At 54.9% G+C, this 24,167-nt stretch overlaps 1 protein-coding gene across 5 annotated transcripts; it reads right to left on the bottom strand.

Annotated features, from left to right (window-relative positions):
- On the bottom strand, window positions 1-23,700 carry GRAMD1A (GRAM domain containing 1A). 5 transcript variants are annotated; one of them, XM_036928961.2, is made up of 19 exons: window positions 23,443-23,699; window positions 14,985-15,195; window positions 14,885-14,905; window positions 14,334-14,418; window positions 14,106-14,209; window positions 13,935-14,030; window positions 13,125-13,205; window positions 9,918-10,030; window positions 9,598-9,748; window positions 8,889-9,087; window positions 7,786-7,929; window positions 5,667-5,785; window positions 5,452-5,594; window positions 4,053-4,156; window positions 3,798-3,965; window positions 3,613-3,700; window positions 2,343-2,450; window positions 2,140-2,260; window positions 1-466 (listed from the first exon to the last, which is right to left on the bottom strand). In XM_036928961.2, exons 1-19 carry the CDS (start codon window positions 23,682-23,684, stop codon window positions 374-376), a joined length of 2,391 nt encoding a protein of 796 aa, XP_036784856.2. In that variant the 5' UTR covers window positions 23,685-23,699; the 3' UTR covers window positions 1-373. The 5 variants fall into 5 exon arrangements, with proteins under 5 accessions (XP_036784856.2, XP_057348696.1, XP_036784860.2 ...); XM_057492713.1 differs by having other exon boundaries at window positions 8,919-9,087; XM_036928965.2 differs by lacking the exon at window positions 23,443-23,699 and adding an exon at window positions 20,561-20,712.
- Between the last annotated feature and the right edge of the window lie 467 nt (window positions 23,701-24,167).

Genomic DNA, 24,167 nt, shown 5'->3' with positions numbered 1-24,167 from the left:
GCCGGTTCCAACCCTTTATTGGGGCTTTGTCAGCCCGAAATAAATATAATACATTAAACCCAGAGCTGAGGGAATCGTGCACCCCAGAGGCACCCCCCACAAACCCAGCTGGGCAAAATAAGTTAGCGGGGAAGGTGTGGGCCTGCCAAAGGCCAGGCCAGCTCCCTGGCTGGGCAGGCAATGGCTGCTGGACTCGCACACGCTGATCTAAAGTGCATCTTGGTTCTGTGGTCCCCATGTCTGTGTGGTCCCTGGCCAGGCCACTTGGAGGGGTGGGCGGGAGGCTCCCGGCGCTCACACTGTGCCAGCAGTGGTCGCTGAGGTTCTGGGTCCATCTGCCCATTTGGGGGAACAGCCACATGGCTAGATGTCCTCAGGAAAAGCTGTCATCGGGCCGTGGCTGGGAGTCAAAGGAAGAGTCTGAGATGCTGATGCCTTGATGCAGCTTCTCCAGTGAGAACTTCATCTGGGGGAAGAGGTGGGCAGGGTGAGGGCACGGACTGGCATGGGTGAGGTCGCCCCTCCAGCCTGCAACTGAGGAACTGCAGAAGGTGCAGAGAGGCCACGGCCGGCTGCTGCCAAGGTTGCCCTGGGACAAGAGCAGAGCCATACCATACCCAATTTAACTCCTCAGAGGCAGCGGATGGAAGGCACCCGGGTGGCCTGGGTTCAAGTCCCAGCTTTGCTACTTACTGGGTAACCCTGGGCACAGCCTTTAACCATGACATACCTGCTTCACAGGGTTATTTCAGGGGCCTGGGTGAAAACCCAGGACACGGCACACAGGAGTCACTCAGGGCAGGTTAGCTATTCTTATTTCCTGCTGTGCCACCGTGGACAAGCCCAAACTCCTCAGGCCTCAGCGTCCCTACCTACTAGATGGGGGACAGCAAGAGCACCCCCTCACAGCCTGGCCAGGAGGAGCAAATCAGTTGTCAGTTTAGCACTTACAACAGCCTGGCTCACTCTGTATCTGCTATTAGCATTAATTTGTGAAATCAACCCTGTGCCCTTGGTATTTGAGAGAGGAAAACAATCAGAACTGAACTCAGGATGGGGAGTCCCTGCCTCTCTCTCTGAACCATGGGGCCCCAGCCTCAATTCCTTCCCACCCTGTCTTCTAGGGCCCCTCCCAGCATGAGCCACTCCTTCCTAGCATGATTTTGGGGTATGAAGCCCCTAAAGGTGGGCCTCAGTCCATCGTGACCAGATGCGAACTTCACCGCCACCCATGAACTTAGGTTCTGATGCCCTTGGGCACCCAGCCAATGGCAGCCACTACCTGGGCTCCCCACGCCCCCTCCTCACCTTAGGTGCTTACTCCAGTGCCTGCCATTTGTGCAGACCCACCACATTTACTGAGCACCTACAGAGTGCTGGGACTGGCCACACACTAATACGAGCAAGCACACATAAAGGGTTTCCTACGAGCTCGGCACTATTATTCCCACGTTAACTCATTCAATCCTCACAGCAGCCTTTGAGGTAGCATCAGTCATTATTCCAGTTACAGAGCGGGAAGCCACAGTGATGAAGTCACTTGTATAAGGTCACTCATCAGAATTTGAACCTGGCCATCTTTAACAGATGCTGACCCTGAACTATAGGGGGTGCCTGGAGCAGCAGCCCCTTCTGGAGAGGAGACCCCAATAGCCTTTGGAGAACCTCTCTCCCACACTCATGTGACCCCTTAGTCACTCCAAAGGGAGGAAGGGGCAGTTCAGGGACAAAGCCTCGCCTACTCCTGATGGCTGTGAGTGGTTCAGAAATGGGCATCTGACCCCAGCAATGAGTGAGAGAGCGCCTTCCTTTGGATGTTGGCATGGAGCTGCAGGCACCACCTTGGCCATCCTGTGGAAGAGGATGTCCGAAACAAAGCCAACTCTGGGGGCGGGCAGAATCAAGAATGGTATGAGAGATGGAGTCTTGCTACTATTAAGTGGCTAGATCCAGCCATGCCTGAAGTCGGACACCTCTGGACTTTTTTCCCAAGATGAGAACCAATAAATTATTTCTTCCATCCTGCTGATTTTTCCAGAAACTCTGGGAAGTGGGGACTATTTTACAGCGGAGGAGACAGCTGCGCATCTGGCACCCCTTGGCATTTGAACACAGGATCCCACAGCCCCAGAGCCGCACCTCATCCAGGAGCTCCACAGAAGCCCGCAGGATCTGCCTCCACTTGTGTACCTCGACGCTGTGGAACTGCTTCTGCAGGGCCAGGATCTCTGCCCACTCCGTGGCCGTCTGGGGGAACTTGCTGTGGGCGATGCAGGGCCTGAGTAGGGCCTTGGCCCCTCCAACTTTCCCCAGCTCCCGACCCCCTCAGGCTACCCACTCACCCCTTGGCCAGGGCCAGACTGTGCCACGATTCAAAGGTGTGGGCCGTCCTCTCCAGGGACCAGAGGCGGTAAAAGAGAAGGACGTTGAGGGCGATGAGGATGATGAGGCTGGGGGCAGGGTCAGAGGTCAGAAGTCAGGATACAGACACTCCCACAAGTTGGGTACCCACACAACCCTTGAAGGGGCACCACGATTACCCCCCTTTTCAGAGGAGGAAGCTAAGACTCAGAGGGTGAAAGACATGCCTGGGGTCACACCATCCATTAGCAACAAAGTCAGCATTCAAACCCAGGCCTGTCTGAAACCCACATCCTTTGCTACCATGCCAGGGGCATGGAGTAGGGAGAAGGGGCTGCCACTGGAGGTGAGACATAAGGTCAAGGGGTGCAGGATGCAGGACCCTACCTCATACAGATCCTGAGGAGGCAGTGAGGGGGAGACAGAGAAATGAGAGCGGCCCAGTCCATCCTGACCTCCCATGCTCCTCAACCCCATGCTGCTCTGAGCTGAGCATGCCACACAGTCTCTCACTGGGCTGCTGATGCTGGGAGAACAAGGCCCAGCCAGGCTGCGTGTGTGGCCAATCTGAGTCTCAGCTCACAGGGTCTGCTCGAAGCACAGACCTCATTTCCATTTCCCAGTGTCCTGTCCCCCACACCTCCAGGCCTTTGGGCATGTTGGCCCCCACCTAAGCCCTCTGGGCTCTCAGCCCAGGAGTCTTCTGCCTTCCCAGAAAGCCTTCCCTGGCTTCCCAGGAAGTTGGCCCTGAAGGAAGTCACCCATGGCTTCTCTGTCTCCATCTCTGTCCCTGCTGCCTCTGTGTGTCCTCTGAGATCTGCCATTTCTCCATCACTCTAGTCTGGTGTCACATCTGTCTCCTCCCAGGGCTGTTGATCACTACTGTGTCTGCAGTGTCACCCAGCTTAGGGCCCAGAAAACATGAATGAAATGTGCAAGCCACATTGCTCTTTTGCATAACTCCTGGTTCACCTAATTCCACCTCTTTTGGGTGCCTGCTTCTCCAGAAAGCCCTCCCTGCCCCCTGGCTGCCCTCTCCCAGCAGACAAGACTTCTCTGTGACAAACTGAGCAGTACACTGTTTGGGAGCTCTGCTGGGTGCACACAAACAGCGTCTCCTCTAATCTTTCTATGAGGTGAGCCCACACTACCACTTAAGCAAAGGCTCAGAGGCCAAGCCCTTGCCAAGGTCATGCAGACAGGATGCAGATCCACACCTGTCTGACCCCAAAGCTCAGTCCCCTTACTCACACAATGCTGATCAGAACCAGGGCACTGGGGACGCCGGCCCCAGGGCTCTGGTCCATGGACGGTTCCGAGAAGCGGGAGCTGAGGGAGCCTGCAGGAGAGCGTCCAAGCGTCAGACCCATCCCAGGTCCCCCACCTGGCCCCGCTCCCAAGCCCGTCCTGCCCTGACCAGGCCTGCAGGGACACACCTGAGGTGTGCATGCCAGCCCGGGCACAGGGGTCAGCGTCTGGATGCTGGGGCCCGTCACCATGACCCCTCCAGCTAAGGGGCCGCTTCCGCCTCCGCAGGCCAGACAGAGATCCGCGAGCATCCTTCCCGCCGTCCTCCAGCTTCTCGGCCTCGGCAAGCTCTCGCTCTGCAGACAAGGAAGAGGGCTCTGCACGTCTGCGTCCAGACTGGCCATGACCCCACACCCCACTCTGGCCAGACTTCTGTCCCCTACCCAGGTGGTGGAAGTAGTCTTCGATGCCACTCCACGAGTTCTTCTCGATGAGAGACTTCACGAGGCTCCAGGGCTGCTTCCGGTAGCGGATCTCAGAAGACACGCTGGGATAAGAACACGGGGAGAGGGGCTCAGCGTCTGACCCCAGCCTTGCTGCCCATATTCCCCAAGGGGTGCTTCCCTTCCCACTCTTTCAGAGAGAGCCTCTTGTCACCTACACCCAAGGACACACCTTGGCAAGTCTCCCGGCCGTAAGGGCGGCCTCAGCACTGCCTACCCAAACCAGCGGCTTAGCTCATGCGCCTTCCATCCGGCAGCAGCGCCCCAACTCCACATGGGGGCCTAAGAGCAGCTTGAGGCATCCTAGCCTGAGCTCCTGATCTTCCCCATCCAGGCCAATCATAGCTCCATCCTTCTAAATACCGAACACCTCCAGGTGGTCCTGACCCCTTTTCCACCCTCACACCCACATCTAATCGCTCAGTGATCCCTGTCAGTTCTTCCTAAAAAAATCTATCCCAAATCCAAACTCTCTACCCCCACCCTGGCCGGGCTCCTCAAGGACATCACAGGTCACTCTGTCTCCCTGTACCGTCCCACCCTCTACAGTCTGCTCCCCAGCCACAGCCAGTGGGAGCCTGCAGACCCCAGGGTCAGGTCAGGGCCCTCCTGGCTCAGAGCCCTCCCCAGGATGCATCTCACTCCTGGAAAAAGCAAAGTCCTCACCATGACTCACAAGGCCGTGCCCAATTTGGTTCACCTCTTTTGATCTCACCTCCTACCTCACTTCTTCGACTCTAGCCAGTCTTCCTTACACACTCCTGCCTCAGGGCCTTTGCACTGGCTGTCCCATACAAATCGTTCTCTCACTTTCTTCAGGTTCTTGGTGAAATAGGCTTTCTCAGAGGACTCTTCCCTGACCTCCTTATTCAGAATAAAACTCTCCTGACATATCCCATATGCTCTAGCCTGCTAGGGCTTTTTTCTGCAGCCCTTATTGCCAGTCAATGTTTTTAAGTTTTACATAACTATTTTTTATTGTCCAATTCACCACTAGAATATGAGCTCCCTAAGAGAGGGGATTTTGTTGGGTTTGCTGTGCCTGCAGTGTCCAGAACAGTGCTGGGCACACAGAAGGTGCTCAATCAACAGCTGATGAACAAATGAACAGCTCACTTGTGTCCTGGGTCACTCACTCACTCACGGCTCAAATGCCCCTGCAGATGGCAGGAGCCCCCAGGGCCACCTCCTGACTTCTCTCTCACTCTGAGTTCAGAGGCTCCAGGGGCCCAGCACTTCTGCTCCTCTGCTAGAGTGGTAACCCACACTCTGTTTCTGACAAGGATTGGGGCCCTGGGACCACCAGGGTGGCAGGTGGAGGGGCCAGGTCGCTGCTCACCGGAGACGGGCCTTGTTCCGGGCAAGGGCCAGGATGCAGTAGCGGTGGGCTGTGTAGAAGTAGTCCTGGTAAGGGATGCCCTGTGTCAGCACCTCCGAGTCCACCACACACCCGCCTGCCTGTGGTCCGCACCGGGACAGTGTCTGTGGGGACAAGGGGGGGTCAGGGCCACCCTAGCCGGCCGCCCGGCCTGCCAGCCACCCTGCCTGGCCCACCTGAGTCTCCACCACGGAGGCGCTCTTGGGGCCCAATGGGTTGCTGATGGGAATGGTGTATGTCAGCACTCGGCGTTGGTGGCATTTGCTGTCCCCGCTCCAGGGGCTCAAGGTCACATCTGGGGGAGGGAGGAATGGAATGAGGGGACAATTTTCCAGTCCTTTGCTCACAGGCTATAGGAGACTCAGCCTTTTAGAAAGTTCCAGTTCTCTGGGACTTGCCCCCAAACCCACCCCTCCATGACCTCAACTTGGTATCTGTCCCACCTGCTTTCTGGATACCTAAAACTTCAGGTATGTTGGTGATACTCAGAGCTGAGACCTCTCTCCTCCCTGCACTCCTCACTCCTCCTGAGGCCATCTCATCCACTCCTGCAGCCTCAGTTTCCCTCTCTGTACCAGTCCTGGCTTCTCCCGAGCCTCAGACCTAGGGTCTTGTGACCTCCTGAACCCCAGATCCCAACACCCATGGGGCAGCACACTAGCTTTGGCATTTGCCCACACCTGCCCATCCCCTCAGGGCCCCACCTCAGGGGTGACCCCGCTCCCACCAGCCCTGGGCACCCCTTGCCTATCTGTTCGCTCCTTCTCCTGAGCATCACTCCTGGTTCAGCCCATCCTTGAGGAACCCCACTCCAGCTGCCCCCATCCCCCAACCCTGGGCTCCTGGCCTTGGTTTCCACCTCTGGTTCTGTCCAGGAATAACTTCTTAAAACCAAGCCCAACCCTGTCCCTTATCTGCCTAGAACACTCCATGGCTCTGCAGTACCCCAGAGTCTGAGTTCTTCAGTCTTTGTGCCAACCTTTCCAGGATATGAGCAGTTTTGGGGGACTTCTACGTCCCCAACAGAAGGTACAGTCTTAACCATTCTTCAGGGGATTCTACACTATTCATTTTCATCAGTACAGAATAAAGAAGCCAAGAAAAACTATCACCTGACTAGCCCTTCCTCTCTGCAATCTCTTTCACAGCCCTCTGAGCCCCTCAGTTGGTCCCACGGTCAACCCGTCCACCTTACCTGGTGCTATAGGTTCACCGTGCCGCACCTGGCCACAGGGGCCTGGCCTCAAGAGACCTCTTCCAACCTGCCTCTGGCCTCAGGGCCTTTTCAGGTCCCATGCTGGCCTCCTGGGCTCCTCTGCCTCCTCACTTTTTCTGGAAGAGTTCCTCCTTCAGGCCCTATTTTCAACTTCCCATCCCCCCAGCAGCCTCTCCTGACGCCCCTCTGACACTCAGTCCCAGCACACCTGTGACATGAGACTTACTTGTGTGGGTTATCTATTTACTGTCACTCTCACCAGATTCTGGAGCTCATCTGCCCTGGTCTCTGCACACATGTGACAGAGTGGGCACATTTCGTGCTCCCATAACTTGTATTTATTAAATGCTCATTACATGCTTCTCTCCTGGGCACTTTTCTGGTATTAACTTATTTAGCTCCCATGAGACTCTGATAAGGCAGGTGCTACTATCACGCCCCATTACACAGGAGACACTGAGGCACCGAGGCTTGGAACCCAGCCCAAGGTGACTCAGATCAAGAGGCAGACCATTCTGGTCTCATAGATGCTGCTTTCAGCTACTCCATCCTGCATGTAACTGCGGCAGGGGCCAGGGCAGGCCACCCCAAATTGTGGACTGGAGAAGCAGCCAGGGTGGGAGGGCTACCCCAACTTCCTCTGTCACCCTCTGAATCTAGGGAATAAATCTCCATGTGAAAGGTACCTCCCCAACCTAAAGGTAGAAGGCATCCTTATCACCAGTGAGAGGGAATTTAGAGCAAACCTTGTCACTTTTTTACTAATTTACTCCCTGAACCCAAATGCTGTTTGGAATTGCTTACTAATTTAAATATGCAAACATAACTTTCCTTTGTTCTATCAATTCCTCACAGATTTACTGCCCTTTGCCTAAAATGTATAAAAGCTGCCTGCATTGGTCATTTCTTTGGGTCTCAGTTTGTCACTGGGCCTCCATGCACATGTAATTAAACTTTGCTTTTTTCTCCTGTTAACCCATCTTATGTCAGTTTGATTCTCAAACCAGCTAGGAGAACCTTGAAAGGCAGAGGAAAACCTCCTCTCCAACACGGCTCACCTCTCCCACCCACCCCCTGACCTGTGAACTTGCACTGCTGCAGGAAGCCCTGCAGGAAAGGCGAGTCCGAGAAGAGCATCTGCTGGAGCCGCTCGGCGCCCACATGGAAGACGGCGTTGATGAGGAGACGGCCGGAGAGGTCAGGGAGCAGGGCAGCCAGGTCAGCTGAGGCAACACAGAAGGACCGTGGGTGAGGCTGTCGATCATCCTGCTTCAGAGCAGCCCGTGGCTCTGTCTCTGGGTGACTGCTCCTCTACACTAATGTGGACATCCGCCTGTCCTTGTACACTAATGTGGGGGGTGTGAGCAGACCCTCCTCCTGGACTGGAGTGGACGCTGACACAGAGCACAATTTGAACCCCTCTCCCATGGGCATGACAGGGTGGGTGTGTGCCCCAGGCCCAGCCGGTCAGAGCCACCACGACTGCTGCATGGTAGAGCACACACAGGCCCAGCCACCTGCAGCCACAGGGATCAGAGGGGTGGGCATGTGCTCCCAGGCTCATCAGTCTGCAGCTCAGGAGTATGTGTGTGTGTGTGTGTGCATGTGTGTACATGCATGCAGGCGTGTGTCCCAGGCCAGGCCAATCAGACACAGTGATGGGCTCAGGGCAGGCTCGTTCTCCAAGCTGTCCCACCAGACCCCACCCTACAGCTTCTGGTGCAGCCACTTGGAAAACATGCTTTTTCTCAGATAGGTTTGTCTGGGAGCAGGGCTGGGATCTCTCTGCCCCCACAAGAGTAGAGGCTACCTGAGAATGAAGTTGGCACAGAATAAATGGAAATAATAATGCTAATACGTACTAAGTGGCACAGGCGCTTTCCAGGTATTAACTCATTTGATTCTCTTAACAAGAACTGTATGAAGTGGGTATTATTTTGGCTAAACCCATTTTTCAGATGGAGAAAACGAGGCTCAGAGAGGTTAAATAATTTGCCTAAATTACACTTTGCTGCCTTCAAAGCAGAGCTAAAGATAGACAGATTTCTCACACCACCATTTGAATGCCTGCTCCCTCGGCAAACTTTTTAGTTCCATGAGCCAGTAAATCCCTGGCTTAAGCCAGTCTGAATAAGGTTCATCACATGTAACTGAAGCGAATGACTTGGGCCACCTGCCTCACCTTCCTCCCCCGTGGACGAGGAGGAATTACTTGTGTCCGTCAATAGCTCCTCACTGGGCAGCAGGTTCAAGGGGCCCAGAGAGGTGGGCCCATCAGGCGGGGTGGGTTCTGTGCTTGGGGGTTCAGCCACTGGGGTCACTGTCTGGCTGGAGGAGGCATCTGGCTGGCTGGCTGGCTGCTCCTCCTTGTCCTCCTCTGCCTGTGGAGAAAGGCTTAATCCAGCCCTGTCCCACCTCTATCCCAGCCTTAGGGCCCCCTGTGTGCCGACAACACCATGAGGATTCCAGAGTGCAGGAGAACCAATGCTGGGAGGTCGTGGGTGTGCGTGGGGCTTACAGCTACTATGGGGGGCCCTGGGGCTGCCCAGACAAGGCCTCACTTAGATGCCTGGGCCATAAGATTTCTTACACCTGTGCTGTCCACCCATCTGTCCTATCCATGCCTGGCCTGTCTCCTACTTCATCCATGCATCCGTCCACCAATCCACTCATCCATGTCTTGCCTCTTCTGTCTCTCATCCTTTCCATCTGTTTGTTCCCCCTGTTGCCTCTCTTGTCTATAACTGTCCCTATTTTCCTTGCCTGTCTTTCCTCCATCCATCCCTTCCCTCACCCCTCCAACCACTTCTTCTCTGTCCTGCTGTCCATACCCTCCCGACCCCCACTCACCACCCCCAGCCTTCTTCTGTATCCTCCATCCTCCTACTTACCCCGTGGTCCACATCACTGCTGGCCCGGGAAAGGTTGGGGGTGATGCGGCCACGGCGCGACCCCACTGGGCTCGGCTCCTGGCTGTGGTCGGCTGCCCCTGAGGGGGTGATATCACTCAGTGCAATCACATCGTCCACTTCCTTGGCACTCCTGCAGGGGAAGGAAGTGTGTGAGTTCACTGTATCTTTGAGACCCCACACACCCTCTTTGTCTCCCAGACTTTGTACACCCAGGTCAGTCCACCCAGACTCCAGAAGCTCTGCATGCAACCCCTCCTGTCTTCCAGACCCCAGGAACCAGTCGCTGACCTCTGACTCACCCCAGACCATTCAGCTGCAAGGGGCAGACATAGTCCTCGTCCTCGCTGGTGAGGCCCAGCTCTGAGCCATAGCATTGATGCACCAGGTGCCAGAGCTCACGGGGACTCAGCGTCTGGGCAGGCAGGACATGGAGTTGGCCTCCACCTCACTCGGGCCAGAGCCCTTCCCACCCTGTCCCCACCAGCGGGGAGCCTTAGCCGGTCCCCCCAGTGTCCACAAGGGGGCAGCATGGCATCCTGTCCCAGACTTCACACCCTACCTGCTGGAGCCCCATGCTCAGGACTCCCCCCTTAGGTCCTCCCAATACTCCACTACAGGTTTCATGCCCAGGTTTACACAGGAGAATACAAGGCCCAGGCAGGGGGAGTCATGACTCAAGGTCACACAAGTGGCCAGGGACAACCCTGGGATTCAAACCCAGCCAGACTCCAGAGCTGATGCTCCCACCCCCGATGCTGTCCTGCCCTGGGGTGCTTTCCCGAGTGTCCTGGGGAGCCCTGGGCTTTCAACTACCTATGGCCAGAGTGACCGAATGAGGATGATGAAGTCATAAAAGAACAGGAATAAGAGCAGCAGCACACACTCCCTGAGCTGTTTCCACATGCCAGGCATTCTTCCAGCTCGTTTCCATGTCCTCACTCACTCAGTCCTCAAAACAATTGCGAAGTGGGTGCTAACAGCGTTATTTTAAGATAATACTGAGGCACAGAAGTGCCCACATTGCAGAGCGGAGGTGTGACCCTGGGGGGCTGAAGCATCACACCAGAGCTAACCACTGGGAAACCCTGCCTTATACAAGCTGGACACTACCGAGCACTTATTCTGGGCCTGGCTCTAATTGCTATGATGTAGGGTGGTCCCCAATTGACCAATGGTGTTCAGTAACTTGTCCCAAGTCATTCAGCACCTCAGCGATGGCCAGAGCTCTATCCTGGCAGTCTGGCTCCGAGGCTGAGCTTTGAACCTTCCTCTGCCCTTGTCCTCCTTGGAGACTTTGACACTAGGCAGGACCTCTCTCTGGCCTGGCTCCAGCACTCCTGCCCCTGAGGATGGCCACAGGTGGAGCTGCCCCCAAGAGGACGGGACATGAGCACAGCACTGCTAGAGGAGTGGGTCTGGCCTTCTGAGGTGCTACTGGGCCAGCAGAAGCAGACACCGTGCTGTGCCTATTTGATGTCTATCCAGCCTCCCTCCCTACCAGCAGACCCTGATTTGTTTGGGGCAAAAATCTTCCCCAGTTATATGACTTACAATTGGTTTGAACCAGTTCACCTTTCCCTTGCCACACATACAGCTTCCTTTGCAAACAAAGATGGTCATGTGACCCAGTTCTAACCCAAGCATGCAAGAAGTTGGCTAAGGGAGGTTTTCACTCCCTGACAAAGAAAGTCCACTCTCTATCCACCCTTTACCTCCTTCGTGTTTGGGACACTTATGTGAGGGCATGATGGCTGTAGCTGTAGCGTCCATCTTGCATCCCTGAGGCAACCACCACGTGAATAAAATATCAGTATGCAGAGTGGTGATGGTGTGGAAGAACACCCAAGAACTTGGGTCCTTGATGATATAAGGGAGCCTTCAAACCCACTCTGGACCACCTGCCTCCAGACATCTTGTTACATGAAGATCAATGTGATGCAGTGGTCAGGTGGACTCCAGAACCTGAGTACAGTGAGTCAGAACTCCAGCTCTGCCATATAAACACCCATGTGAACATGAGCAGGTTCATCTCTCTATGCCTCATTGGTAAAATAAAGATAATAAGCATACTGCCTCATAGGGTGGCTGTGAAGTAAGTTCATGTAATGCTCAGATCAGTGCCACCACTCCAGTAGCACCATAAGTGTTAGCTATTATTATTACCTTATGAAATAATTCAGTATCTTGCTTAAGCCATTGTTTGGTGGGTTTTCAGTTACTTGTAACTGTAACTGAATACATCCTACAGAAACTCATGCAACCATCATGGGTATTCCAGGAGAGCCTGCTTGGGGCTAGCATAAAATCCCTTAGGATCCTTAGGACCCTTTAGGTGACCTAAAATCCCTTATTCAAAACCTTTGGGATAAGACATGGCTCAAAATTAAACAGTTATGGGATTTAAGAAAAACAATACAGTGCCTACGCTGAATGTTTTGATATAGCACCAATAGTAGCTATATTATATTTAGTACCTGATGCAGTATATATCAGGGTTTCTCAAAGTATGGTTTGAGGATTTCTGGGGTATCCCCCCAGACCCTCTCAGAGGGTCCATGAGGTCAAAATTGTTTTCATGAGTATGATGAGTATTACTAGTAATGTAAGATGTTACTTGCTTCTTTTACTTTTATTCTCTCATGAGTATACGGTGTAATTTCCCACAGGCTACATGACATGTTATGCTGACATTTTTCTGACAGGTAATGCACTGTGTGCTCATGTATTCTTATGTTTAAAAATCTCCCAGTTTCAATTTATAATACAGTATCAATAATAATATCAATAATATTGATATATATAACCCACTTAAACAAAAGCTCTTTGGAGTCTAAGGGTTCCTGAAACTATAAAGTTTGAGAATCACTGGTCTGTTCTATATTGGATACTGTAACTCTATATTGAATTACAAGTATATCTATGATTTATCCCAGTCATACCCATTAATACTTTTTTGTCCTGAAACATATGAATGGTCACACTGAGATAAATAAAGCTCTGTCCTATACGCAAAGTACACACAGCCATTTAAGTTTAGACTCACTACAATGAAACTGAATTAAGAAATGCAGACCCTCAGTCACACTAGCCACTTTTCAAGAGTTCAATAGGCACATGTGGCTAGTGGCTACTGTGTTGGACAACATGGATAGAGGACACTTCCGTCGCAGCAGAAGTTCTGGTAGTGTTGCTACAGACTACAATGGTGAGCGCAGGTCAGATCTACTGTCACACATACAAAGAAAACCTTCTCGTCTTCAGAGCATTTTTGATCTGCGGATGGTGACAGCAGTCATGGACACACCCCTTGTGTGGGTTGGGTCTGACCCTAGAGCCCATGGTGGCCCCCTGGTGGGGCCCATGGAGGAGACTGCAGGTACGTTGGGTGTGGTGCCCATGGAGAAGAGCTGACGGTCCTCCAGTTCCCTGAGTTCTGGGACCCCTGGCTATATGGTCTCCCTGGCCCGCATCTGCTAACCCCCTGCACAGGCATCATCCCGACCCACCTTTTCAAGCAGTGCATTCTGCCAGAGGCGGAAGATGAGCAGGAAGCAGCGGTCCCGGGCCCCAAAGGAAGTGAAGAAATGCTGCAGGAGAGAGAGGGATGTGAGGGGGTGGGGAGACACAGCCAGAAGAGGGGGCTCCATCCCCAGCCACTCTCTATTCCTGGAACTCCATTCTGATGTAGCCACTCATTCATTCCATAAAATGTTTATCCTGTGCCTCCCTGACCCTGGAGTCAAGTGAGGAGGAAATGGCCCCCGGCTGTGTCCCCAGAGCTCACAGTCCACGGCGAGAGATAGGCACACCTCCAGACAGTCAGCCCAGAGCGGCTGGGCGGTGAAGGGGGAAGCCCAGTTCGCCTTGCCTGCTGGGGTGGTCAACTGATTCACTTTTGGCCAATAAAACACAGAGGGAAGTGTGCTGTGGTGTCTACCCACGCTCCCTCCCCCCTTCCCGTCGTCCAGGTCTTTGGCGTGAGGCAGCCATCTGGGGATCACAAGGCAACGATCATGAGGACAGAATGAAGCATCAGGGAAGGCTTCCAAGGAGAGGGGACATCTGAATTGACAACACATGGAAGGGAAGAATTTTACTATTAATGTTATCCCTGAGCAGCCATGTGCGGGGACAGTCAGCAGGGACAGAGTTGGGAGTCTGGTGTGAGGGTCCAGCTCAGAGATGATGGGAGCCCAGGCTCTAGGAGAATACAGAGCACGACACGGATACGAGAGAAGTTCAGGGTGCAGGATAAATGGGCTCTGAGGACCCGGGTCAGGGACCACATGGCACTGCCAGCAGGCCATCTCCCTTACCTTCTCGCTCTCGGTGCATATCTGGATGGCGTTGGGGATCAGCTTGGCCGTCTTTTCCTTCTTCAGACACGTCACTTCCTTCAACTGGATGGAAATCTGAGGGCGAATGACAGGTCAATAGGGGCCGGGGCCCTGGCGGCCCCAGAGCCCCTCTGAATCCCTGTTGCTCACTGTTGTCTCCCAGCGGAAGATGTTGCTGTAGAAGCAGATCCAGTTCTCAGAGAGATAGAGGCGGCCCTGGAGGAGGATCTCGCGCTGCAAGGCACAGGAGTAATCTGAGGTGGCCAGGGGAGAGATGGGCAGACGCCGAGTCACACGCCGTCTGGGCAGCGACCATGGGGCAAGAGTTGGGAGGGCAGGGCTAGGACCTCAGGGTCGGGTCCAAGTGTCAGGACTCACCCACAATGAGGCGCTCGGCTTCAGGGAGTTTGCTGAACAGTTTCCGGAAGTCTTCGTTCCGCTGTTTGTACGTAGGGCTCAGCATCTGGGCAAAGTTTCAGAGGTGAGAACCCGGATGGGGGTTCACACCCCTAATTCTGCCCCACAAAGCTCCTAGGATCCCCTCAGTCTTCTCAGTCCTGAACAGGCTCTCTGGGGGTTCAGATCTAACTCACTTCTGGCTTCCATTGCTCATAAGACAAGTGTAACCAGAGCTGCCATTTACTGATTCTGCAGAAGCCAGGCCCTGTGCTAAGCACCCACCAGCATCACTGACTTAGTGAATGTTCCCCTTCAGCTGTGCAAGGTCAGGACTGTTTCTCAAGGAGAGAGGCCCAGAGAGATTAAGCAACTCAACCAAGGTCACACAGCATGTAAGCAGCAACACAGGATGCAGCCCTAGGTTTGCTGACCCCAGCCCCTACTCCTTGATGGCTGCATCTGGGGCCCCTGGCCCAGCACCTGCCCCCCTCCCTTTCATTCCCCCAGCAAGCCCCCTGCCCAACACTTACACTGTACCAGCTCTGCATCTTCTGCAAGAAAAAGGAGCGCAGTCAGAATGAGCCGATCTCCCACCCTTCCCCTCTCCCACCCACCTGGGCTCGCGCTGACCTTGCTGTTGCGGATGAAGTTCCGGCCGCCCAGGCTCTGGGTGCTGGGTGTCCCGGGCATCCCACCCTTCTCTGAGGAGCTATCTGACCCCTTCTCCACCATGGTGCCCGGTTCTGGCTCGGGCAGGGGTCGGCTTGGGGGCAAGAGCTGCAGCCGTTTACGGAGAGATGGGGAGCTGCTTGGGGTGCTCCGGCCAGAGTGGGGGGTGGTGCTGGGAGGAGGGAAGAGGGGCATTGTGGGGAGAAACAGGCTGGGGTGTGGGGACAGGCCCATTTTGGGGCCCCATCCATCAGCCCCCTGATCCCTCATCCACCCACACATTCCCCTCTGCCTCACAGTGTGGCCCAGAGTAGCTCCCTAACTCTGAATCCTGGGTACTTCATCTGTGATGTCGGAGTGATACACACAGGTCCTCACCTGGCTGTATGGAGACTGAAACACGTCAGTACATGTAAAGTGCGTCCAGTAGTGCCGGGCACACAGTGAGCTCTCTATGACAGCTGGTTTTTTAAATCAGCTTTTTCATTCATTCATACAATAAATATTGAGCAGCCACTTTTCACTCAGTAGCTTGAGCCAAAAACTTAAGCATCTTTACTTCTTTTTTGCTCACCCCCCATTTCTAATCTGTTCCAAGTCCTACTACTCCACCTCCCAAACCTATTTCCATTGTTTCTATTATACTCACTTCCCTGGCTCCAGTGCCCTGGCCCGGCTCCATCCTCTCCCTCTTAGACATCGCAGCAGTGCATCTCCCTGCTCCCCTCCTGCCCCTTGCAGTTCGCTCCCCACCCACAGAGGTCAAGGCCCTCCTGGTCAAAGTCCTCACCTCAGTGCCCAGGGCCCAGGCATGGTCCTTGTCACCACTCTGTCATTCTTGCCCTCCCCTCTCCCCATCACTCCAGCCACCCCAGCCTCTCTGCCCTCTGTCTCCTCTGCCTGCACTGCCCCTCCACAGCCCCAGCCTAGCCTTATTCAGCTCAAATGCTTCTCCCTCCCTGGTGACCCTGGCTGAAGCAGCCCCCCAGCTGCCCAGCCCCACTTCATACTGTCTCAAATCATCCTGTTCCCTTAGTCAGTTTGCTTATTGTCTGCCCCAGACCATGAACTTCAGGAGGCCTTCACTGCCACTGTGTCCCTAGTACCCAAAACTATACCCAGCACATAGTAAACTCTCAATAACCATTGGTGACTACATGAATAATCCACATGCTGGCTGGAGCTGGAAGTAGCAACCATCAGACCTAGTTCCTGCCCTATAAGGAAAGAGCCTTCTGGTCCACGCACTGAGTAAATGCCAGCTGTGATAGCGCTGTGGTGTCAGGAACGTTGAAGGGATGCGCACTACTGACTCTATCAGTGCTATGGCAAGCTCCCCCTAAGATTAGCTTTATTATGCTTCAGGCAACCCAGTGCGTGGGCTACGATGACCATGCCACTTTACAGAGGACAGAGATGAGGTGCAAAGCAGTGAGCCACTTGTGCAAGGATGCACAGCTGCCTTAAGTCCTTGGGGCTCCTCAAACTTCTCTCTTACCTCCAAGCTTTAGCGCGTGCCTGTCCCCCTGTCCAGACCATCCTTTCTCTTCTGTGCCTAACAAATTCTAATGCATCCTTTGGGACTCTTGCTTGCCTATCCCCTCCCTCCTAGATGCTGCCTCCCTTCCTTTGGTCCGCATAGTGCCTGGCAGCTCCCATCCCACCCGACCACTCTCCTTCTGCTTCCCCTATCCCAGCTCTGATCACTCTGGGCCATCTGATGATAGCTCCATCTCCCCTCCAGGTCTATGAGCTCCTCAATGGCAAGCCCGGGTGCTGCTTGGGCATGGATGGCTCTGTCCTCAGTATTGCTCAGAAGAGGGTCCAGGATAGGCATTCATGTCATACTTGTGAAAAGAATTTGTGGAATAAATAAGTAAACAAGTAAGTGAAATAGGTGGTGACCCAGGCCACCGCTGCACTCCCTGGACTATCAAAGCCACCTTCTCCCAGGTCTCCCTTCTCCCATCCCTGCCCTCATGCCCCTCCGTCTGCACCTGACTCCAGCTACAAGCCCAGGGCTGGACCCTCCATCAGCTACTTGCTCCCTCCCCTCAGTTCCTGCCTCAGCTGTTCCCTCTGCCCAAATGCCCTTCCTCTGAGATTTGTGCAAGGCTTCTGCACCTCCTTCAGGTCTCTGCTCATGGACACTTGCTCCAAGACCCTCTGTCACCTCTCTGCTTCCCAATGCCCTCCCTCCCACCTTCTCCATTTGCTCCAGCTTCTTATCCTTCCACACCAGGAGGTACACTCCACAAGGGGAGTGGGTAGTTCCCAGCTGTGTCTCCATTGCCCAAGACAAGGCCTGGTGCACAGTAGGTGCTTCACAAGCATCTACTTTTGTGGAGTAAGTGATTGAGGCTCACAGACCTTGGATTCAACCACGTGTGCAACTTGCCCCAACTCTCAGCAGGCTGAGGTCTCAGTTTGGCCAATTCCTGCCTGTGTGGCCTTGAGCAAGGGTCTGAATCTTTCTGCGCCTACTTTCTTGAGTATAATGGGAGTAGTAACAGTAGCTATCCCACAGGATTGTCTGGAGGATAAAGTGAGGTAATATATGCAAAGCCCAGCACAGGGTTTGATGATTAGGGACTGTCAAACTCAAAGGAACCGCCTATGCAGCTGTGTTCAAAATGCTACGCTGAGCTCAACAGGTACCACACAAACAACTCAGCCTGTCGTCTGAGCCCAAATGCCAGTCACTCACTCTCTATGCACTGAGCCAGGGACTGGAGACACAGAAGTGAGCAAAAACAGACACAATCCCAGCCCACAGGGACCTGACATTCTGGTTGGAGAACAGAGACAATCAATAAGAAAGCAGGTAAATGAGGACGATGATCCACAACACTGGTCCAGCAGACCTGGAAGTTGTGAGAAATGCAGATTCTGGGGCCTTCTGCAGACCTCCTGAATTAGAAACAGGCCCAGGAGACTATGATGCACGTTCAAGTTGGAGGACCACAGAGGTAAAGGAGGGCTAAGTGGGTGGGTGGGGTGCTGTGCAGGGCACACTTAAGCTGAGCCCCCAGGACAAAGAACAGATTTGGCAAAGGGTGGGAGCAGACTGCTTTAGGGGCAGGAACAGCAAGTTCAGAGACGGGACTGAGTGCAGCAGGTCTGAGGAACCAGGTGGCCAGTGAGGCTGGGGAAGGACAGGAGGGCACAGGTCCACCCACAGACCCTGGGATCCTGATCAAGAGTTTGGGCTTCACACTGAAGGCACTGGAGAGCCATAGAAGGTTCTGAAGGAGGGGGTGACCACCTTCCTCCCCTGCCTAATCTTCTGGCCTCTCTATCCTGAACTGCCGACCCCTCCTCCACATGGCCTACTCTCCTGCAGCCAGAGATCTAGGGGAGGGCACCTGAGGACAGGCCCAACACACACAGACAGGGCAGGGCCCATATTCCCAGATCATGGTTCTTGGTAGGACAAAGAGGCAGTGCACAAGGGCAGGCACAGCCCTGAGGCTGCCCAACCAGGCAGGCTGTGGCAGAGGGAAGGGAGGAGCCTTCAGCAGGAGGACCGTTAGGGAGGGCGGGGACTCACAGGAGGCGGGACTCGGAATAGAAAGGGGTTTTGCCAGTGCAGGAGTCTCTTTCAGCTTCCGGGCCTCAATAGGCCCAGAGCTCCCTTGGGTCAGAGCCGGGCAGACACACACACAGGTGTGCATACAAGGGAAATGATGTGGGTCGCACACAGCCAGTGTCAACTGTAGTTCCCCACAACTAAAAGAAGTCTCCCCACCCATTTCACATTCGCACTCAGACACACACACCCAGCAGTAATATCACAGGTGTGTTACAGTCACACACAGAGCCACAGTTACAGCATAATTACACCCACACCCACAACGTTACAAGTATGCTACACACACAGTCCCCAAAGTTACACACGTACACATACGCATGCATGCACACAGGCAGCTGCCAAGGGCCACAGAAACACGCAGAATACCACAAAAAGTCCCAGAAAAATTACATTCACACCTTCAGCTACAAGAAAGTCTCAGAGAAGAGTTGAAAGCAAGTGAACATTCCCACAGTTACAGAGAGAGCCACACAATGAGAGAGCAGTCACAGAGGACCCCAGCTCACAAATGCACAACCGAGGTAAATTAAGTCACAGATAGGGTCAGTTCCGCTCTCCTGGTGTTTACCATCTGGCTGGGAAAACAAAGCAAAGGCCTGCTCTGTGGTAAGGGATGGAGGCGTCAGGGAACCCAGACACCAACACAGCCCTGAAGGACTCAGGAATAATGCATTCCCAGGGTGCTGTGGACACACCTGACACACCTTGACAACACGGTGGCCAGGTACTGAAACAATGCATGAACGTGCTTTATAAACTATAACAGAGGGACAATATCAGTTATTTTCATGGCCCCAGAGAGTCAAAGGTACACCCAAGTTTCAGGAGGGAGGGTCCTGGGCCCACTAAGAGCCACAAGGAGTCTCTCTGTCTTGCTCTTCACACACACAAAGCCCCAGAGGGTCCCAGCTGCACACATAGTAGCCCAGACACAAACAAGTGTCACAAAGGGACAAGAACTTTCACACAAAGATGGAGCCCCAGAAACACAACAGTGTCATGCACGGACACACACAGGTAACTTATATTTGCACACAGAGCTAATAGGTTCAGAGATAAATTATAGGCACCTGCAGAGACAGAGGGTCATAGCAGCAAACAGAGCCCCAAACACACATGCACACACACTCCAAAGTCACAATTGGACACACAGTCAACTTACAGTGACATTTGGAGTCTCAGATAAATTACACACGCACACACACATGCAGAGCCAAGAAGGATCACAGCTTACTGCACACTAGGATACTTGACACAAGTACGCATACTCTAAAGTCACAACCAGACACGCATAGGTCTAATGGGATGAGTTACATTACTCACATACAACCACAGGTCACAAGCACACACGCAGAGCCCCACACAGTAAAGTCACAATCCGACACACGCAGGGACCCTGAAGTAATACATGGAACCACAGATGGGATTCCAGGTAAATTACACACTCACAGCTAAGGAGGATCCACATCTGCGGGCACACTAGGAGCACAGACATGCATACACACACTTTCGAGACACCTACAATTCATAATCGAACACACTGGGCCCAGACGAGGAATAAGAGCTCAATTCTGCGTCCCTGGCCCCAGAGGATCTCGGGCACGTTCTCGGCCGGCCACCAAGCCCCCACCTCCAGCAGACAAGGACGGTGGGAGGGGGCCTAGGCTGGGAGAGTCTGCTCCCCGGCCTGCCCCGGTCTCCGCGGCCGCCCCTGCCCCCACCCCAGCCCCAAAGGCCCGGGGCAGCCTGGCGCCCACCCCTCGCCTCCCCGGCAAGGCCATCGCCGCAGGCCGCGCTCCCCGCCAGATGACCCGGGGAACCCCCGCCAGAGCCCCGCATCGCGCCCCGGCAGTGCCGAGCGGTCCCGGGGCCTCCCGCCGTCAGCGCTCAGCCCCGGGGGCACCGCGGCCCCCGCGCCCCATCCCCGGCCGGGCCCGGTCCTTACTCGAACATGGATGCGGCGCTGCGGGCGCAGCCGGCCGCAGGGCTGGGCCGGCCGGGCTGATCGGGGCTGGGAGGAGCTGGGCGTCACAGCGGGGCACTCGCCTCGCCGTCCGCGGCCGCCGCCCCCACTCGACCCCGCCGCCGCACAAAAGGCCGGAGCCGCGGAGGCCGCCGCGGCGTCAGCGCCCCCCGCCCCGCCGGCCCGCCCCGCGCGTCACGGTGCCGCCCCTCGCCCGCCGGGAGGGGCGCGAGCGCCCGGGCCGGGGCGGCGCGGCGGGGCCTGGCGGCGGAGAGACCGAGACGGGGTCGGCCGGGGAAGGAAAAGAGATCGAGGCGCCCGGAGGCGGCGGGCGGCGGGGCAGCCTGAGGCCCCGCGGGAGGGCGACGCCGGGGTCGAGAAGCGAGGCCGAGAGACGTTGGGGCGCCGGGGGAGGGAGAGCGAGACAGAAACCCGGAGGGGAGCCGCGACGCCCGAGGTCCAGAGAGAGGGCGCGAGAAAAGGAGAGAGAGAACTGAGCGGCGGGAGAGGGAAAGAGCAAATCCCGGAGACGATGGAGCAGGGCGCCGCCACAGCAGCTGCCTTGGCACGGGCCGCGGCCGTCGCCCCTGGGACCGGAAAGAGGTCCTCAGCCCCGTCTGCCCCGGGCCAGGGCCCCCCGCCCGGGCCCCCCTCCCTCCTAGGGCGGAACCCGAGAGGCGGGGGCGGAGCTGGGCTGGGTCGCAGATTCTGGGAAACCGGGGTGCTGGGGCTGCGCGTGCCGGCCGGAAGGGGGAGGGCCTGCGGGCCGCTGCCCTCTCCCCAGCCCTGTCTCTGAACCCAGACGTTAGCCCCAGGAGGTGCCAGGGCCTCGGCCTCTGGAGACCCTCTCCGTCCCAGTCCCTGCTAGCCAGACCAAGTTAGAATCCAGCCTCCTCGGCTCTCTGTGCTGCGACCTCGGGCAACTACCCGAGTCCGGGATGCCACCAGGTCTGGGGGAAGGGCTTTCCCACGCGTCCAGCGCCGGGGGCGCTGCAGCAGCCCTTTTACAGATGGGGAAGCCCGCCTCAAAGATGGCAAGTGTCTTGCCAAAGCCACCCAGCTGGCAGGTTACAGAGGAGGTCACAGCCCTGCCCTGACGCCATAACCTGCACCCACCTCGGCAGGGGTGGCCCGAGTCTGTCCGTGACCTGACCTCTTTGCCCTAGAACACAGGATGTGGTTCCACCTCACAGCTCCTGGCTGGAAGCATGTCAGCACAGGGTCTTGCTCTCCACCCGTCTCCGTTCCCACCTGTTGAACAGGCACCATCCCCCCCCCCCTCCACCCTTATACCCCTTCCCCACAAAAATCCCACTTGACTTCTTTCTGGTGATGGCAGGCCCCACATCCCTTCACATCCATATCCAACCTGTGGGCTCCACCCACAAAATCTATCTACATTCTCTTCCCCACTGTTTGCACCCTGGCCCGGCCTCTGTCCTTTCCCTCCTGGATATCACAGTGGGTCCTCCCCGGTGACCCTGCACCCAGCCGCTCCACAGGGACAGCCAGAGGGAGCCATGACCCCTGAGTCAGGTCAGGGCCCTCCTGGCTCAGAGCTCTCTTGTGGCCCCTGTCACCACTCTGACTTGACCTCCTGTCTCCCCCTTGCTCCCTCTCCAGCTACCCAGTCTCCCTGCTGTTCTTCTAACTCATCAGGCACATTCCTTCCCCAAGGGCTTTGCATTTGTTGTTCCTTGCATAGAAGCTCTTCCCTCCCATTTCAGAGAGGCCCTCCTTCCACTGGCCCCTCTGTCTTACTGCTTTCTTTATATACTCTTCTTGCCAGTTTCTTCTTTTGAAATACTTAAAAAATTTTGGTTCAGGAATATTTTAAACAGGCAGAAATAAAATGGTCCTCTCTGTCCCATATGTAAAAGATGTGAAAATTTTGCCATTTTTGCTTCAGATCTTTTTTTTTTTCTTTTAAAGAAATAAATGATCACAGTCACACAAAAGGCCCAACTCCCCTTCCCTCCTTTCTCTGCTCCTGCCCCCATGGTACCCACTGCCCTGAAGTTGGTATGTGTTTTCCCTGGACAGCTTTTCCATCTTTCTCATACATCAGGATGTACTCACCAACAATATATCCTGTTGTTCAATGTCTTTTAAAAAGATACACAATTAGGCTCCTACAGTATCATTTTGCAACTCTTTCTCCATCCTAATTTTTGCTGAAATTGCTGAGGTTTCTCACCTTTGAAACACAGAGCACTACTTCATAAACTTTAACTCTTATTCAGTGTCATTATTGGAAGAAACCACAGTGGATATTTCTATTCAGGACCAGCCAGGCCCTTTTCCCCTGGTAGGCTTGAACCTCCCAGTTCCTGTCTCCTTGTACCAGAGGTAGTTTCTTTGCAGAAACAGGTTTGTTTAAACTTTTTTTTTGCCCACGAGCTACAGCAAGACATGCCTTTTATGCTGGCCTCCAGTACACAATTAAGAAATATATGTAATGTCATACACAAGAGTTGCAGGAAACACACTTATCCACTATGCCTTACCCACTGTATTTTCAGTGCTACCCTATTTCTATTTGAGAAAAGTGCTGATCACAAAGCTCCACATTGGGTTCATGGCCCCTAAATAGGTCATGACCCACAGTTTGAAGAACATGGGGTGTGTTGAATGGGGTGTCCACTTCCACTCTTATTAGGTACTGCTCGGCTGAGCTCAGAGTCTGTTGTCCCAACACATACTCCCAGTGGCCTGTTTTTGTTTGTGGAGCTATTTCCCAACTTGCAGCCCAGCTCCTGTGGGGCTAACTGACCTACAGCCACACTCTGACCTTCACCTCCCCCCCTTGAGCATGAGTCCCTAGAGAGAAATACCCTCTTTTCCATCCCAACACCCAATCTGACCTGTCCTGGGGTGGACTTTCCAGGTCCGGGATCCTCAGCAGCTGCAGGCGCCTGGGGGTCGGGGTGCAGGGGGAGGACTCCCCATCACTGGATGGCGTTATGTGAATAGCGGGCACCACCAGGAGCCTTGAGCACTCTGGGGCCAGGTCCTCGGCTCTGCCACTCAACTGGGGGCACAGGTGAGTCTTGGGCACCACCCTGGCCCACGGGGGTGCCCAAGGCAGCAGGGGCAGCTCAGCCATGGGGAGGGCTCTGCATGCCCATTTGGGACCTTGGACAGTGGTATGGTCTGTGGGGGACAAAAAAGAGAGGTAAAGGGGTACCACGCCCTGTCCTTGTCCTGCTCCTCACTACCTCCCCCCGCTGCTCCACTAAGAAAGACAAGCTGAGGTTCAAAGTGCAGTGAGGGGGTCAGGGAGGTCTGGGTGGGATTCCCAGCTCTGCCAACATCCTCCCTTCATGACCCTGAGCCCCAGCGTCCTCTTCTGGAAACTGGAGATCCTGATGCAAACATCTTCCTGGCTGGGCAGTGTCAGAGAGCTCTGGCTTATGCAGTCCCTAGCCTGGGGCCCAGCACACAGGGCATGCCCAGTGAATGTCTCTCTGTGCCCCTGGGTTGGGGTTTAGTTTTTCTGAGCATGCACCAAGGCCAAGACCTGGGTTTTCTATATACCTGCCCCACCAGCTCCCTTCACATAAAGGACCAAGAAAGAGCCAGGCCTGAG

This window comes from Manis pentadactyla, chromosome 15, assembly GCF_030020395.1.
Source record: "Manis pentadactyla isolate mManPen7 chromosome 15, mManPen7.hap1, whole genome shotgun sequence".
Classification (NCBI taxonomy): domain Eukaryota; kingdom Metazoa; phylum Chordata; class Mammalia; order Pholidota; family Manidae; genus Manis; species Manis pentadactyla.
The sequence above is the reverse complement of the archived record's forward strand: the minus strand, read 5'-3'. Positions and strand labels throughout refer to the sequence as shown.

Bases quoted from the DNA above. Each gene is read 5' to 3' on its own strand.
- GRAMD1A (XM_036928961.2), bottom strand. From the start codon at position 23,684: ATGGCTGAGCTGCCCCTGCTGCCTTGGGCACCCCCGTGGGCCAGGGTG. The intron at 14,419-14,884 runs GTAAGTGTTGGG...AACTTTGCCCAG, and splicing joins AGATGCAGAGCTGGTACAGT to ATGCTGAGCCCTACGTACAA. The intron at 13,206-13,934 runs GTAAGGGAGATG...TCTCTCCTGCAG, and splicing joins TATGCACCGAGAGCGAGAAG to CATTTCTTCACTTCCTTTGG.